Source organism: Ochotona curzoniae, unplaced genomic scaffold, assembly GCF_017591425.1.
Source record: "Ochotona curzoniae isolate NIBS_2020 unplaced genomic scaffold, NIBS_Ocur_1.0 scaffold_4763, whole genome shotgun sequence".
Classification (NCBI taxonomy): domain Eukaryota; kingdom Metazoa; phylum Chordata; class Mammalia; order Lagomorpha; family Ochotonidae; genus Ochotona; species Ochotona curzoniae.
The window spans coordinates 4,610,931-4,626,626 of NW_024467123.1; the positions used below are offsets into that span (position 1 = coordinate 4,610,931).

A 15,696-nucleotide genomic window follows, 5' to 3' on the forward strand; every position below is an offset into this window, starting at 1 on the left:
AGCGCCATATAACTTGGATGTCATGTTGCTCAGGCCCTTCTCCCATCAACCCCTGCTTCTCCAGTGCCTCCTTCTGCAACTCATCAGAAGGCCCCAAATACAATGGAAGGGATTCTGTTGCAGGGAACCTACACAAGGTTCCTACTTGCAATTCCTTCCTTCATCCTAGGCTCACTGGGTGCCCTCTAACAGTCCTTCCACAAATGCTGGGATGCTTTCATACTTTGAAGTGCTCCATTGGAAGGAAAACACGGGCCTGGTACAATGGCTCAATTGGCTAATTCTTCCATTTGCAGGCACTAGTATCCCATATGTGCACCAGTTCATTTACTGGCTGCTCCACTTCCCTTCCAGCTCCCTGCTTGTGGCCTGGGAAAGCAGTGGAGGATGGCCCAAAGCCTAGCAACCCTGCATCTACATGGGAGACCTGGAAGAAACTCCTGGTTCCTGCCTTCAGACTGGATCTGCTCTGACCGTTGCGGTCATTTGGGAGAGTGAACCAGTGGATGGAAGATCTTTATCTCTCCTTCTCTGTAAATCTGCCTTTCCAATAAAAATAAATAAAAACTAGTTTGAAATGGAAATAGTCTCTATATTTCTGCTTTATGCAACAAATTGGCCTGGAGCTAGAAACAGGAAAAGCTGGGCTATATATAAATCAGTCAGCAATCCACGTCGTGAGTCGAGACCCAGCAGAGCCCAGAGCCGGAGAGAGCCAGAGAGCCACTGCTACGATCCTCCCTGTGTGCTGCTTCACCTGCTGCTACAAGGTCATGGGCAACAAGTGGGCACCCTACCTGGAGCTGCTGAAGGCCAAGTATACCGAGGGAGACACCCTGGACACCCTGGGCCTGAAGTATTACTGCTGCCTCCTCATGCTGCTGTTGCTTGTGGATCTGATGAAGAAGCTGCTCAACTACGCGTCCCTGGAGAAGTGACCACCAGCCTGGCCCCCTGCTGCCTCCGGTCATGGACATCCATGTCCTGCCTGGAGCTCTTGAAGTGGAGGTGGGGGATGCTGGTCTCCATGGCCAGTAGATCACTTGACTGACACGTATTTGTAGAAATGCGTCTGCCTAATGGAGACTCTAAGGTGGACTATGTCAGCCAGTGGAGTCTAGAGAGATTTCATTGTAATTTGGAGTGGAAAGATCAGCAGCAACTGTTGAACTATCAAAACCACTTGAGCAGGACCCTCGCAGCATGCCCCACAACGGGGACCTGGGATGGTTGGGAGGCTGGTCGTGGCTTCTCTCCTTATCTCTCCCCTTCTCCTAGATATAGGAAGGAAAAAAGAAAATGTGAAAACAGTGGTTTCACCCGCTTTCCTCTAGTCCTTGACCCTTCACACCCTAATCAAATATGTAAAAATTCTCAAAAATAAGATTTGTACAATTAAAAAAAAAACAAAGGAAACGCTAACGTGCAAATGGAAAAGGTGATTTGACGAATTTGCATGGGATGGGGTAGTGTAGCCAGCTAATCCTTCGCCTGTGACACTGGCATCCCATATGGACACTGGTTTGTGTCTCAGGTGCTCCGTTTCTGATGCAGTTCTCTGCTAACAGCCAGGGAAAGCAGCAGAAGATGGCTCAAGTCCTTGAGACCCTGCTGGGCCGAGACTGCTAAATCTTTAATGCCACTGTTTATTTCCCCTTATGTCTGGAACACCCTTCTTCCCATGTGTGGGAGGGTTTCCCATCATTCTCCTTAGGGTCTCCCCTGAGCACCAGGTTACAAGCAGTTACTAGCACAGGTGCTGTGGTGTCATGAGTCAAAGCTGTAGCTGACAATGCTGGCATCCCATATGGGAGTGTCAATTTGAGACCTAGCTACTCTACTTCTAATCCAGCTTCCTGTTAATGTGCCTGGGAAGGCAGCAGAGGGTAGCACTGGGCCCCTGCCAATTATGTGGAGGACCAAGATGGGAGTTCCTGGCTCCTGACTCCAGCATGAGCCAGATGTGGCTACTGCAGTCATTTGGAGAGTGAATCAGTGGGTGGAAGATCTTGCTTGCTCTCTCTCTCTCGCTCTCTCTCTCTCTCTCTCTCTCTGTTGCTCTTCCAAAGAAATTAGTTTTTTTTTTTTTAGTTGCTTACCTCTTGCCAGCACATCACCCTGTTTTATGTTCCCATAACCCTTGCTGTCTCTGATTCTTTTTTTTTAATTTTGTTTTTATTTGAAAAGATGTGCAGAGAGAGAAGAGACAGATTGATTTTCCATTTACTGGTTCACTCTTTTTAAAAAAAGATTTATTTGTTTTTATTGAAAAGGCAGATATATAGACAGTAGGAGAGACAGAGAGGAAGATCTTCCGCCCGATGATTCACTCCCCAAGTGGCTGCAATGGCTGGAGCTGAGCCAATCCAAAGCCAGGAGCCTCATCCGCGTCTCCCACACAGGTGCAGGGTTCCAAAGCTTGGGCCGGCTGTCTTCCTAGGCCACAAGCAGGGAGCTGGATGGGAAGTGGAACTGCTAGGACTAGAACTGGGACCCATAAGGGATCACGTTACATTCAAGGCGAGGACTTTAACCACTACGCTATCACATCGGGCCCTACTATTTCACTCTTCAAATGATTGCTACAGCTGAGCTGGTCTGAAGCCAGGAGCTTTTATCTAGGTCTCCCAGGTTGGTAATGAGGTCCAAACTCCTGGAGCATCTTCTGCTGCTTTGCTAGGCTCATCAGCAAGGAGCTGAATTGAAAGTGAAGCAGTGGGTCTCAAACTAGAGCTCATCTGGGATGCTGACACCACAGGTGGAGGCTTAACCTACTACACACCATGGTGTTGACCTGTTTTTATTGACTATGCGTTACTTTTTGGTTACCCGAGTTTTCCCTTAAGCATAAGCTCGATTAAAGTAGGGGACTTGTCTGTGTTATTCTCCACCCTACAACAGAGCCAAGCTCCTCAGAGCATGTGGGTGGCATGGAAAATCCTGCAGAGGGTCCCTGACATAGACGGTGTAATTTACTGTCTTTCATCCCCGTTCCTTACAACGATGCAAAAATGATGTGTGGTTAGTCCTCTTTCATGAAGCTACAGGGGTCACCAACTGGGGGCAATGCAGATGCTGACTCAATGATGGGTTTGTCAGGGTATGCCTCTGTCCCTCACTGAGGAGCACCTGCTCTGCCCAGGTCATCTGAATGGCTTCCGTATGTGAGCAGAACATTGGAGAAGACTGACCTTGGGGTGGTCCCATCAAAGTCTAAATCAGTACTTGGGGCAGTGCTTCCAAACTTGAGCAGCACAGTGCTCACATAAATGAAACAGCTCTGCTGAGGGACCAAGGACTCAAACATCTTCCTGGTGCATGGGCTAGTTGTCTGTAGGGTGAACAGTATACACAATGATGGCTTAGAACCCGTTCTTCACACACATCATGATCATTAATGAATCATTAATGAGTCCAGCCTCATGCTAGGATTACCCTATAGAGCAGCTTTTAAAGGTACTTATTTATTTGCTAGAGAGAGTGCATATGCGCAAACTCCCATCCACTTGTTCATTCTCCAAATGCAAGCTATGGCTGAGACTGGGCTGAGGTCAAAGCCGGCAACCAGGAAATCAATTCCAGGTCTGGCAGGGATCCAAGCACATGAGTCATCACCTGTGGCCTCTCAGGATCTGTATTAACAGATAGCTGGATTCAGCCAGCAGCAGGAGCCAGACATGGAACCCAGGCAAAGCAGTGTGGGACAGGGGCGTCCCAGCCAGAAGCCTCACTGCTAAGTCAAACGCCCACCTCTGGCGTAGCTCCACACAGTCACAATGTCTCTCCTTAGAACTAATCCATCCATGAGAGCAGAGAATTTTTTTTTTTTTTTGCCTATTATGCTCACACCACAATCTCAACATTTAATGTGATGCCTGGCACCTAGTAGGCACCTAGTATTTGTAAAAAGAATACATAAGGGCCCAGTATGATGGCTCAACTGGCTCCTTCCCGTTAAAGCACTGGGATACCTTATGGGCACTGGTTCATGTCCCAGCTGCTCCACTTTTGATCCAGTTTCCTGCTTATGGCTTGGGAAAGCAGTAGAGGATGGCACAAGGCCTCGGGACCCTGTTTCCTTGTGAGAAAAAGCTCCTGGCTTCAGATCACCCCAGCTCCAGCCATTGTGGCCATTTAGGGAGTGAACCAGTGCAAGGAGGATCTTTCTCTATCTTAGTAAATCTACCTTTCCAATAAAATAAATCTTTTAAAAAATGAACTATTTCTTTTTTCCTGTCCTCTGGTCTTCAGTGAAGAAAGTCTAAACATTGGGGCGCGGCATGGTGGTCTAGCAGCTAGTCCTCACCTTGAATGCACTGGGATCCCATATGGGCGCTGGTTCTAGTCTTGGTGGCCATGCTTCCCATCCAGCTCCCTGCTTGTGGCCTGGGAAAGCAGTCAAGGATGGCCCAAAGCCTTGGGACCCAGCACATGGAAGAAGCTCCTGGCTCCTGACTTCAGATCGGCTCAGCTCCAGCCATTGCAGTCACTTGGGGAGTGAATCATCAGACGGAAAGTCTTCCTCTCTATCTCTTCTCCTCTCTATAAATCTGACTTTGTAATAAAAATAAATAAATCTTTTTAAAAAATGTACAAACATTGCTTCAACCTAATGAAATCAAACTCTCATTCTTATGGTTCACAGTTTCGGGTTGTGTATTCCTTATTGCCTCATATTTTCCCAATGAATCTTCGGTGGCATTGGGAAAAAGGAGTGTTAACATTTGGATGTCAATTTTCTTTCAAAAGATACTGTGGGTGGTTCTCAAGACATCCTGGGAGACAGGTGTTCTTATCAGCCCCGTGTAGGAGTAGATAAACAGGCAGGAGACATGGTCCCAACACCGCTCAGGTGGTGCTCAAGAGCCTCCTTCTAGGGCCTGGTCTGCTCATGTCAAAGTCCATGCTGATGCCAGGGCACCTGCTGCCACCTCCCCAGCTGCTTGCGTGTGACGTGGGAACACTTCCTCTTTCCAGGCTTTGGGTCCTTCATCTGGAAAAGCTCCAGAATCTCTCAGCCCCCTCCATGTATACATGCTTTTGAGTCTACAAGACTTTTGTTTTCTTCATCAAGTATCTTTAAATTGCTGTAACTTTAAAAAGTACTAAAATGTCCATTAGTAATTGCACAGCTTCCCAAAATGAGTCAGGTGCTAAAAATTAAACATATTAACACCTTTTTATTTTGTAAGTAATGCCAAGAGAAAAACACCTTGAAAGAGAATGAATTGGTTTTCTTAAGGATCTTCTTCTTTTTTTTTTTTACTTAAAAAAAATAGCCAGGAGAAGATTCCATTCTCAGCTCATTTAAAAATAAGTAATATGGAAGGAACAGCAGCAACTTTAAATGAAGCCACTAAGAGCACAATAAAAATAAATAAATCTGAAATATTTGACTACCAAGTAGCTAAGTAAACCTTTATAAAAAAGAAATAAGAGGATATGTGGATTCCCCAACAATTTTTTTTGCACCAAAACATATTTATCCTTCAAGTCTGTGTTCCTTATATTTCCAAATACCCTCCTAAGGAGGCAAAGCCTGGGCTTCAGTTTATTATTTATCTGAGAAATTCCCTTTGAAGGCAAAACATTTGTACTATTTCCACATCGAAGCTGCTGTTGAATAAGAGAGCAAGGGACTCAGGCGTCTTCTCACTGCATGCTTTGTTTTGTCTCCAGTTTTTACTCATGGCCATGTACAAGTAAGCATCTTTTGAAGTCCCATGAAAAAACGTTACACAGAGAACTCTGCACTTGTATATTGTTTTGGGGGGTTTATTTTTGCTAAAAAGTAGAATTCACACAAGAAAAAAAAACATGCAAAATACTTTTGTGCACATCCCTAGCATGCTACATTCCACTTCTGAAATCTTACCCCCCACCACCAAAAAAAAAAAAAATACCAACACAAGTGTACTGGGGTTGAAAAGTTAACATTATAAAAGCTAGATTCCTAACACAAACAGTGCAGATGGGAGTCACTCAGTGGCCAGAAGTTACTGTTTACAAATGTTAAATTCAAGTCAACAATGAGGAACGGAGAACTGGAAATCCAGAGTGGTCTCCCCATTGCCAACAGAGCGTTACGAATGCTGTCTGGTGGGACACCACTGGTCCCACCATGACATCCATGGTGGCGATCTGGAACTCGAGACAATGCAGCAGACACAGAGCAAGGCACGTTCACAACTCCCTCTTCTTCCCGCCACCTTTAAGATGGTTTATCTTCAGTGAGCATCCCAATAAATCCACACACGCTAGGTCTGACATGTGAAAACGCTGCTTCAAGAAAGGACTACACTGAAGCAGTCCTTGCAGAGAGCTCATTTCTCTTCTGAAGGGCCACACCTGTTTGAATGATGCTGTGGAGGGTAGGTGTGAGTAACCTTCAGAAAGAGAGTGGGGAAACTCCAGGGGACCAGTTTGTTCTCTACTTGAGACGGTCTCTGATCATCTGACATATTCTTTTAGGAGCAAGCCTGCTTGGAGCCTTTCTGTGCAGTCAGCAGCCTCCTTGATTCTGAGCATCTGAACTGTTCAGAAACAACAGCCAGCTTCAAGGTATGTGTCTGCCTCTCCCCATAAATTCCCAGGTTGTGCCCCTAACTGGTGGACTGACTGCCCATGCTTAGCCCTCACTTTCTCCAAGCACCAAAGGTAAGGAGGTGCTGTGGGCCAGGAGACCTACGGAGGGGAGGTGGGGGAGATTGGTGGCTTCACATGGACAGGAGAGGGGGTGGGGTACTCCTGGGGGTGGGAAAGGGAGGTGAGGGGGATTGGTGGCTTCACATGAGCGGGAGAGGAGGTGGGGGACGCAGGCTTCCTGCCAGGGACACAAGTAGCTGCCTCCTTGTCACACTCGCAGGGGGAAGAGCCCCAGTCCAGTAGACTGGTAGTCTCCTGGAAGCCTCAGTTCCCAGAAAAGCAAAGCCAAGAGTTTTAATGCATTCCGGTAAAACTTTTCAAATGTGCAGGAAAAAAAAAAAAAAGCAGGGGTGAGGAGAGAGTAGCAGAGTTGGAAGGGCGCCCGGATGCTGTGCCCAAGCAGGAGCCATCCATGCACAAGCTGGCGTTGGTGCCACAGCTGCTTCACTGAGTAACTGTGCTTCCTAAAAAGGACAGAGCCGAGCAGCTTCCGCAGCAACCCAACAGCCGGGCCACGTTCACCTCAGCTCCCACGGTCACTGACACGGTGGAGAGGCTCGCGGGCCCATACCTACTTCCATAAAAAGACTCAGTTGCACACATTCTCAAAATATTGGCCCAAATGGCCAAAGCATGGATCTTGGTCCATCTGTTCCTCCCAGCAACCACCCAGGGTTTACCATGGACCTGTGAGATGGACAGTGCAGACCTGCAAGGGGAGAGGTTCCACCTGCTCCTTAGCTCCTGCTGAAGGTGCCAGCAAATCAGGAAGAGTCTGAGCTCTTGAGCCACCACCCTCTTGGAACACTGCCTGGCTCTGCCCATTCACAGACCACGCACCTAGTTGGGGGTGGGCCCAGGGTGCTGGGGCAGACTAGGGGTGGTTTGCATGTTGGGGAGGGGGTGAGACACATGCATGGATACTCAACCCAGAGCCCTTTGCCAATGCCTGCTCACACACCACAAAGCCAGATGGGAAGAAGCCAGTTCCACTCTCCCCGCACAACTGAGGCAGGACCATAACCTTGCAGGGATGTAGGGGTGCTTCACGGCCAGAGAGGGAGCCCTCCCCAAGCTCAAGCCACTGCCCAGTGAGTGGCCCCCGCTGGATGACAGTGCTGTGGACACGCCAGGACTTTCTGTCCAACAATTCCAGCTTGTGCGGGGTCTGAGGCCCGATGCACAGAGGTCGCTCCGAGAGCTGGTCGGGGGAATAACACTTCCTTTTTTGGTGAGGAAAGCCTGATCGGATTTAACTAACAAGCTCTCAGCTATGGCTCTAAAAATAACCTGCAGCGAGTGAGGGTTTGGCACTCGCTCTTGTTTGCCAGAGGAGTTTGGGAGACCTCAGCTTCAGAGTCTCAGCAAATGACAGACCGACCAACTAACCACACTGAGCTCAGTCCCCATGCCGGGACAGACGGAGGACGCAGCAAAGGGTGTTAGGGCTTTGGGAAAGTCGTTGTTCATGAGCCACTTTGGAGGTCTCGGAATTCTGTCCTAAACGTTTGAAGTACAACACTACAGAGTCTTGGATTAATTGCTAGTTTGGTGGAGAATGTTCGTTTGGCTTCTAGTCTGAACTATGCAAATGCACATTCTGTGTACAGAAGGAAGGACTAAAATTATACTTCAAAGGGGCTCAATCGCTTCCTCCTTCCCCTTTCCCCCCCAAAAAAGACACATCAGACTGCGAATCCACTGTTGCCAGCAGCAGGAGCAGCTGCGGGTCTTGTCTCGCCCGCACAGGCTACACTGAGCCCCCTACACATTGATGGCGTGGGCGTGCTTCTTGCACAGGGGCTTGTCCTTCTTGGAGTAGAATGGCTGTCCCTCCAAATTCACGTGGCAGACCTGGAACAGAGAATAGAGCGGCGGTGAGGGAGGCTGGTTGCCCACCCAGTGAGGGGACGTAAGCTTCTGCTTCTGCCACTCCTTTAAGGAAGACACTATCATACAGAGCCAGCCAGGTGCACGCGCGCGCACACACACACACACACACACTGTGAGAGAGAGTTCCCACCTGCTGGTTCACTTCCCAAATGCTCACAAAGGCTGGAGTTAGAGGTAGTCAAAGCCAGGGTCTCAACTCAGGGCTTGAACATGGGTGGAAGGAACTCAGTTGCTCACCTCCAAGGGTCCACATGAGCAGGCAGCTGACAACAGGAGGGAAGCTGGTCCTCAAACCCGTGAACTCCAATATGGGATATAAGTACCTTAACCAGTGCCTAACTGCTAGGTCAAATGCATGCCACCTTCCATTAGTAAACTCTCAATGACTAAAACAAGGTATATGGGCTTGATTATTTAAAAGTGAATCCTTCTGCGGCAGTCTATCGGGCCTGCAGAGGACATCTGGTACCATAGCAGAGGATGGAAGGCAGAACAAATTACACAACTCTCCCAGTCAAGTGTGGGCAGCAAGTATCTAGGCAAATGGAGACTCTAAGGTGGACTATGTCAGCCAAGGGACCTTTGAAAGGTTTCCTCATCCTTGGAGCGGTGAAATCAACAGCATTTCAGAACCATCGAAGCCACTTCAGCAGCAATCTCAAGCATGCTCCACACTGGGGACCTTGGGATGACATCGGGAGGCTGTCCCCTATCCCCAGGACTGAAGGGTTAGGATGCTGAACGCAGCTTCTCTCCTTCTCTCCCCTCTTCCCCCAGATACAAAAAGAAAAAGAAAACTAGAAACAAATCATCTCATCCACTTTCCCCATATTCCTTGACCTTTCCCCAACCTAATCAGTGGTTCACATGGGCATGCATCCTTCTCAACTATGTAAAATCACAAAAAAATAAAATCTAAAAAGAAAAAAGTGAATCCCTCCAAGAACTAGAACTGAATGAACAGCATGCAACAACAGAGAGGAAACGTGCATAATGAAGATGACCAGTTCATCTATGACCAGTTCATCTTCATTATGTAAGAAACCAGTACAAGTTCAAAAGCCAATACTCAGAATTAACATCTCAAGTGAACTAACCAATAGATCAGAAAAGATGATTCTCACTAATAATGAAAGAAAAAAAAAACATTTCAACTTCCCGGAGATAGATACCACTAGACATCTAATAATCTAGCAAATTGAGTAAGTCAATGTCTTCTCACCTTTAACCTTCCATGACTCAGGCTAAAAAGTGAAAAAAGAAGAATCAATCCCCATTCAGCAGTGCCAGAAGGGAATGTGTAAGCTGCTAGGGACAGGTGGGTCAGGTGTTCTGTAAGGCAGTCGGCTGCACTGAACAAGGGCCATGGAGATACGCCTACCCTACAGCCTTACAATGCCACTCTGAAGACTTACCTTACAGCAATGACACCACAGGAGAAGGGAACATGTGCTTCTGCTTCTGTCACTCCTTTAAGGAAGACACTGTCACACAGAGTCGGCCAGGAGGCAGGAGCGCACACACACACACACACACACACACACACGCAATGAGAGAGCGCTCCCACATGGGAAACCTGGGATGGGCACTGGGCACAGCAGTTAGGCTGCTACATGGGACACCTGCAACCATGTCAGAGTGTCTTTGTTCAAGCCCTGGCTAGCTGCCTGCTGACATGTATCTCTAGAGATGGCAGGTGACGGCTCAAGTATTCGGTCCCCTGCCATTCACATGTAGACTTGGCTTGACCTCCAGGCTCCAGGCTTTGGCCAGGCCCAGTCCAGGATATTACCAGCATTTGGGGAGTGAATTAGCGGATGGAAGATTTTTTGCAATCTTTCTCTCTGTGTCTCTCTCCTTCTCTCTCTGTCTGTCTCTTTGTCTCTCTGTCTCCCCCTTTCAAACAAAGTAAAATACATTTTAAAAACTTTTAAAAAGAAAGAGATCTTTTAAAAATCGAATGGAAAACTACCAAATCTTTCCTTAAGGAGATGATTAAGTTTATGGTGCAATTGTTTATGATTTATTTTCCAAATATAATATCACCAAGAAAGAAGACAAATCAAACAGAGAAAAACCCCTACAGGAAAATATATGAAAAAAAAGAGACAAATTATATATTCCCATGATGATAACCTATGAATACAGTTTGAAGCTGGAGATATCATAGAGAGAAAGAAACTAATATTTATTTTCTATTTTTTTTTTAATTTGAAAGGCAACATGATAGGAAGAGGCAGAGAGAGCCTCCATTCCCTGGTTCACTCTCCAAATGGCTGCAACAGCCAGCGCTGGGACAGGCTGAAGCCAGGAGGCTGTAACTCCATCCATGTAGGTGACAGAGGTTCAAACATTTGGGCCATCTGCTGCTGCTTTTGGCAGGGAGCTAGATTGGAAGTGGAGCAGCCAGGACATAAAGTGGTACCCTTATGGGATGGCAGAGTAGCGGATGGTAACTTTGCCAGCTATGCCACAATCCCAGACTGGGGACCTGATCTGAGGCTGCAATGGCCCAGGCAGGACGCTGCTCTCTGTACACAATCTCATTCAATTCTCACAAAGACCTTAGGGGATAGATATGCCTTTCTCACATTTCACAGTTGAAAAGCTGGACTCAGCCCAAATGTCTTATTCATGTCACGGAGCTTCTGAAGCATAGAGGTAGGACTTTCTGTCTACTGGGTCTGTGCTGATTGATTCTGAGAGCCCCCAGCCAACAGGGGCTGTGACATGAAACTACTCTGGAGGTAGAGGTCAGAACAGAGGCGTCCCCCCTCAGTGTGGTAGGTTGCCAGAGGACACACTCAGTATGCTGACCTCAGAAGGAGGGAGGCAGATGGAGCCCCTATCTACAGGTAGCAGTGGGGATTAGAAAAGCACCCTTCCAGACTGGACATGACTCACTGAGCACAGATTCACCCCAAGAGAGCTGGAAAGGGACACTGGGCATTGTGATGGCCCCAGGGGCAGGTCTCTGATGGCCCAGTGCTATGGCTTGGATGTGGTTTGTCTCCCTGACACTGGGTCTTCAACTTTGTGCTGTCAGGAGTTGATGGGACCTTTAAGGTGGGGCCTGATGGAAGTCATGGGTCAATTAAGGACATGACCAATAAATAGATTAGGCAGCTTCTCCTGGGATCCCAGCCAGTCCTTGAGAGAGACCCCTGTCAGAGAATCCTGAGTCCTGCCCTACCAGGTCTCCATTTCTTGCTTCCTGTCTGGTGATGGCTCCCCCAACCTGCCTGGTCTCCCTCCATTGCTATCTGTTATGATGTGATACAGCGGGAGCTGGTAGGGAGGAAACATGGGCAGTGGAACTGCGCTGATGTCACTGTCATGTCCTGGAACCTGCAGGACTGTGAGTTAGATAAGCCTCTTTTCTCTATAATGCCATCCTGACTCAGGAATTCTATCAGCAATGAAGAAAGAACACATCAGACCTTGCAACAGGCTGCTGGGGACAACTGGGAAACAAGTCCCAGAAGACAGAAGTTTGGGATCTAGCTGGAGAATGAGGCTTGGGGAAGATAAAAAGGTAACTTAGGAGGGGTCAGCACTGTGGCACAGCACATTTAACCTGCCACCTGCAATGCCTGCATTCAATACAGGTGTCAGTTCTAGTCCTGGCTGTTCTACTTCCTATCCAGCTTCCGGATAAAGGCCTGGGAAAGCAGTGGAGGCCTTATATCCACATGGGAGACCTGAAAGAAGCTCTTGGATTTTTGTTTCAGACCAGCCCAGCTACAGCTGTTGTAGCCATCTGTGGGGCAAACCAGTAGATGGAAGGTCTCTCTCTCTCTCTCTCTCTAACCCTGCCTTTCAAATTAAAAAAAAAATTCTTTGAAAATTTTTAAAGTGATTTGGAATATAAACTGATAAACAGATGACAAAAAATTTTAGTTTTTCAATCAAAAGATTTCTTTCCAGATCATTCTGTTTTGCCATGTCATCCTGGGACAGTGGGAGGCATATAGGCCTTAGACCTCCATGCCAGTTCTCTGAAGGACAGGATCTGCTAGCCACTGCTCCAGGCCTCCCCCGCCGAACTGGATTCCATTCTCTGTAGCTCAGGAAATCAGCAGGAACTACTTGCGATTTAGTGCTTCTCCTGGTCTTTCCCAGCATGAATGCTGTTGTCACTCTCAGCTGGACAGAACAGGCTCGAAGGAGTGGGCCAGGTTCCTCTGGGCCAGGGCTCCTTCTCCATGCAGCTCTGCCCTCTCACCAGCCTGCCCTTGGAGAACAGCCTATTTTCAAGGCATCTAGCTGCCTGCATTGCTTCCAAATTTTTTTTCTTGGGGGGTGAGGGGATCCTTAAAGAAGGTGGAAAACCAGATTTGCAGGCAGAGTCTCAGGATCGGACAAGCCACGGCTTGGGTGTAGGGGTCAGAGAACCGCAGGCTATGCCTGGCTGGGCTGTGCACAGAACAACCTGCAGGGCAGTATATCTAAACTATGTTGGAGGAGGGGCATCTCAAGGACCTAAAAGGTAACTAAAAATCTGCTAAAAGACCTGGGGATTCAGAATGCTGAGGGACTGTGTCTCTCCAAGAGCGCATGCTGTAGCCCCAATCCTCATGACCTGTAACCTGCTCAGCACAGGGACATCACAATGGCCTTATTTGGGAACAGAGTCTTTGCAGACGTAATCCAGATGGAGAGTTAGATGAACTATGGTGGCGCTCCTGTGAGCCGATAAGGAGGAACACATGTGCAGAGAAGTCCACACAAAGACCAAATGTACAGTGGGCAGCCAGCACATGAGGATGGGGCAGAGCTGCCAATTAGGCATCTGAAAGCTGAGAAATTCCCAGGGCTGCTGGAGATCACCAGGAGTTAGGAAGAGAGTACTGCCTCTGCTCAGCATCTTGTTTTAGACCCTTGGTCTTCTGAACTGTGGTTTAAACCATCAGATGGTCCTGGCAGCCCTCCCAAGCCATTGGCACAAGGAGAGTATAAAACCCAAGACACAGAGCAGGAAACACTGACTAGGGCTGTCTTACAACATCTCTACCAGATTCTCAAGTGTAAACTGCACAGATGGGAGTGGGTGTTTAGCCAAGTGGTTAAGACACTGCTGTCCTACATGGCGTCTGATTCCCAGCTCTGGCTCCTGACTCCAGCTGGATGCTAATGCAGATCCTAGGAGCCACCGTGATAGCTTAAGTAACTGCATTCCTGTCACTCACTTGAGAAACTTGACCAGTTCCCAGTTCCTGGCTCCAGCCCCAGCTGTTGTGGGCAGTTGGGGAGTGAGCCAGCAGACAGAGAGTTCTTAAAATATCAAAAAATATTTTGTACATTCTTGAAATTTATGTTGGGCCACTCAATAAAAATTAGAAAAAAAATAGTAGGGGCGGTCATTTGGCCCAGTCATTAATACCCTGGCTGGGGGCATTTGGGGCATCTGTGGCCCATGTAAAAATGCCTTGATTCACATCCCAACTCTACTCCGAACTCTCCTCTGTAATGGGTACCCTGGGTTGAATCAGGTTACAGCTTTAGTACTGCTGTCTTGGCCACCCATGAGGGACACTCAGATTCAGTTCTTAGCTCCCAGCTTTAGTCCAGCCCAGCCCAAGCTGGTGCAGGCAACCATCTGTTCCTATCTCTGTCTCTCAACTAAACCTCATTAACTTTTAATTCACTTGAAAAACCAAGAGTAACACACTGATTTTCCCAAATCTAAGTCAGAGATGGGTTTTGTCGGCAATGATGAGCCTCCTCCAACCTGGAGTCTGGATGTTGTCGGCTCATGCCTGGACACCTACCCCAACCTGAAGTCCTCAGAACGAAAACACCAATCTCATAGTAACAATGACCCGGCTGTTCAGCAGAAAAAATTCACACACATTTAACCTAGGGCTCATTTCCTAACAGTTACATATCAACAGTAGAACCACTGAGGAAAATAACCTTCTAAAGTTCTATCAAGAGAAAAGCTTAGGGGACCTGGCATTGTGGCTCAGGGGGTTTAGCTGCTACTTATAATGCCAGCACCCCATGCCAGAGAGCAAACTGGAGTTCCTGCTGCTTTGCTTCAGTCCCAGCTCCCTGTTAAAGTGCTTGGAAAGGCAGACAAGATGGGCTCAAGGGCCCAGCATGGAAGTATAGTGACTAAAGTCCTCACCTTACATGTGTCAGGATCCCATATGGGAGTCGGTTAGTATCCCAGCTGTTCCAGCTCCCTGCTTGTGGCCTGGGAAAGCAGTTGAGAATGACTCAAGGCCTTGGGACCCTGCACTTGCGTGGGAGACCCAGAAGAGGCTCCTGGTTCCTGGCTTTAGATTGGCTCAGCTCTGGCTACTGTGACCAGTTGAGGAGTGAAACAGCAGATGGAAGATTCCCTTCTCTCTGTTAAGTCTGAGTTTCCAATAAAAATAAATAAATCTTAAAAAACAAGAAGAGGAGGAGGAGGAGGAAGGCGGCTCAAGTGCCTAAGCCCTGCCACCCATATGAGGGATCCGGATGGAGTTCCTAGCTGCTGACTTCAGTCTGGCCCAGGCCCGGCTGTTATAGCCATTTGAGGAGTCTGTCAATGAATGGAACATCTCTTTCTCTTTTTCTTTACCACTCTGTTTTTCAAATAAATAAAATCTTAGAGAAACTGTCAGTTTTTCATATGATCCTTCAATAGGCCCCAAGTTCATGTTCATGGTGAAAATTTGGAGAGAACCGTTTGACTCATTTCATTGTATCTGAAGCAATGCATAACCACAGGAAGCCACCTGCCCTCTTGGTAAGCCCAGGCATCATTTGCTGCCCTGCCTATTAAGAGTTTTGCTGGTGAGACAAGTTTGTGGTATGTCAAATCCTAGGACACTCTGCTGTCCATAATGAAATGGAAAGTAACAAGGCAATATTATTTATGAATAATTATTAGCAGTAAAACTTTGACGGACTATCAAGGCATAAGGGTATTTTCCAGACCTTAAATGTGATCAGAGGGGTGGGCATTTGGCACGGTGGTTAAGACACCACATTTGGGGATCCACATCCCATACTGGAGTGCTTGGGTTCAAGTCCCAGCTCTACCTTGGATCCAAGCTTCCTGATAATGTGCACCTTGGGAAGCAGCAGCGGATAGTCCAAGTGCTTGGGTCCCTCCCACCCACACGTGAGACCTGAATTAAGTTCCCAACACCAGGCTTTGCCCTG

General features: G+C 47.7%; 2 protein-coding genes across 8 annotated transcripts in view; one reads left to right on the forward strand and one right to left on the reverse strand.

Annotated features, from left to right (window-relative positions):
* The first annotated feature begins 605 nt into the window (after nt 1–605).
* LOC121149802 (DNA-directed RNA polymerases I, II, and III subunit RPABC5-like) lies at nt 606–938 on the forward strand. The gene has a single exon (XM_040970394.1). It carries the CDS (start codon nt 606–608, stop codon nt 936–938), a length of 333 nt encoding a protein of 110 aa, XP_040826328.1.
* A 5,838-nt stretch (nt 939–6,776) lies between these two features.
* The window catches only part of LDB3 (LIM domain binding 3), a 56,507-nt gene continuing 47,587 nt past the window's right edge, over nt 6,777–15,696 (reverse strand). For all 7 annotated transcript variants that reach the window (XM_040970448.1, XM_040970449.1, XM_040970445.1 and 4 more), the window contains one exon: nt 6,777–8,499. In XM_040970448.1, coding sequence (XP_040826382.1) covers nt 8,410–8,499 — 90 coding nt within the window. In that variant the 3' untranslated portion in view covers nt 6,777–8,409. The remainder of the gene's footprint in view (nt 8,500–15,696) is intronic.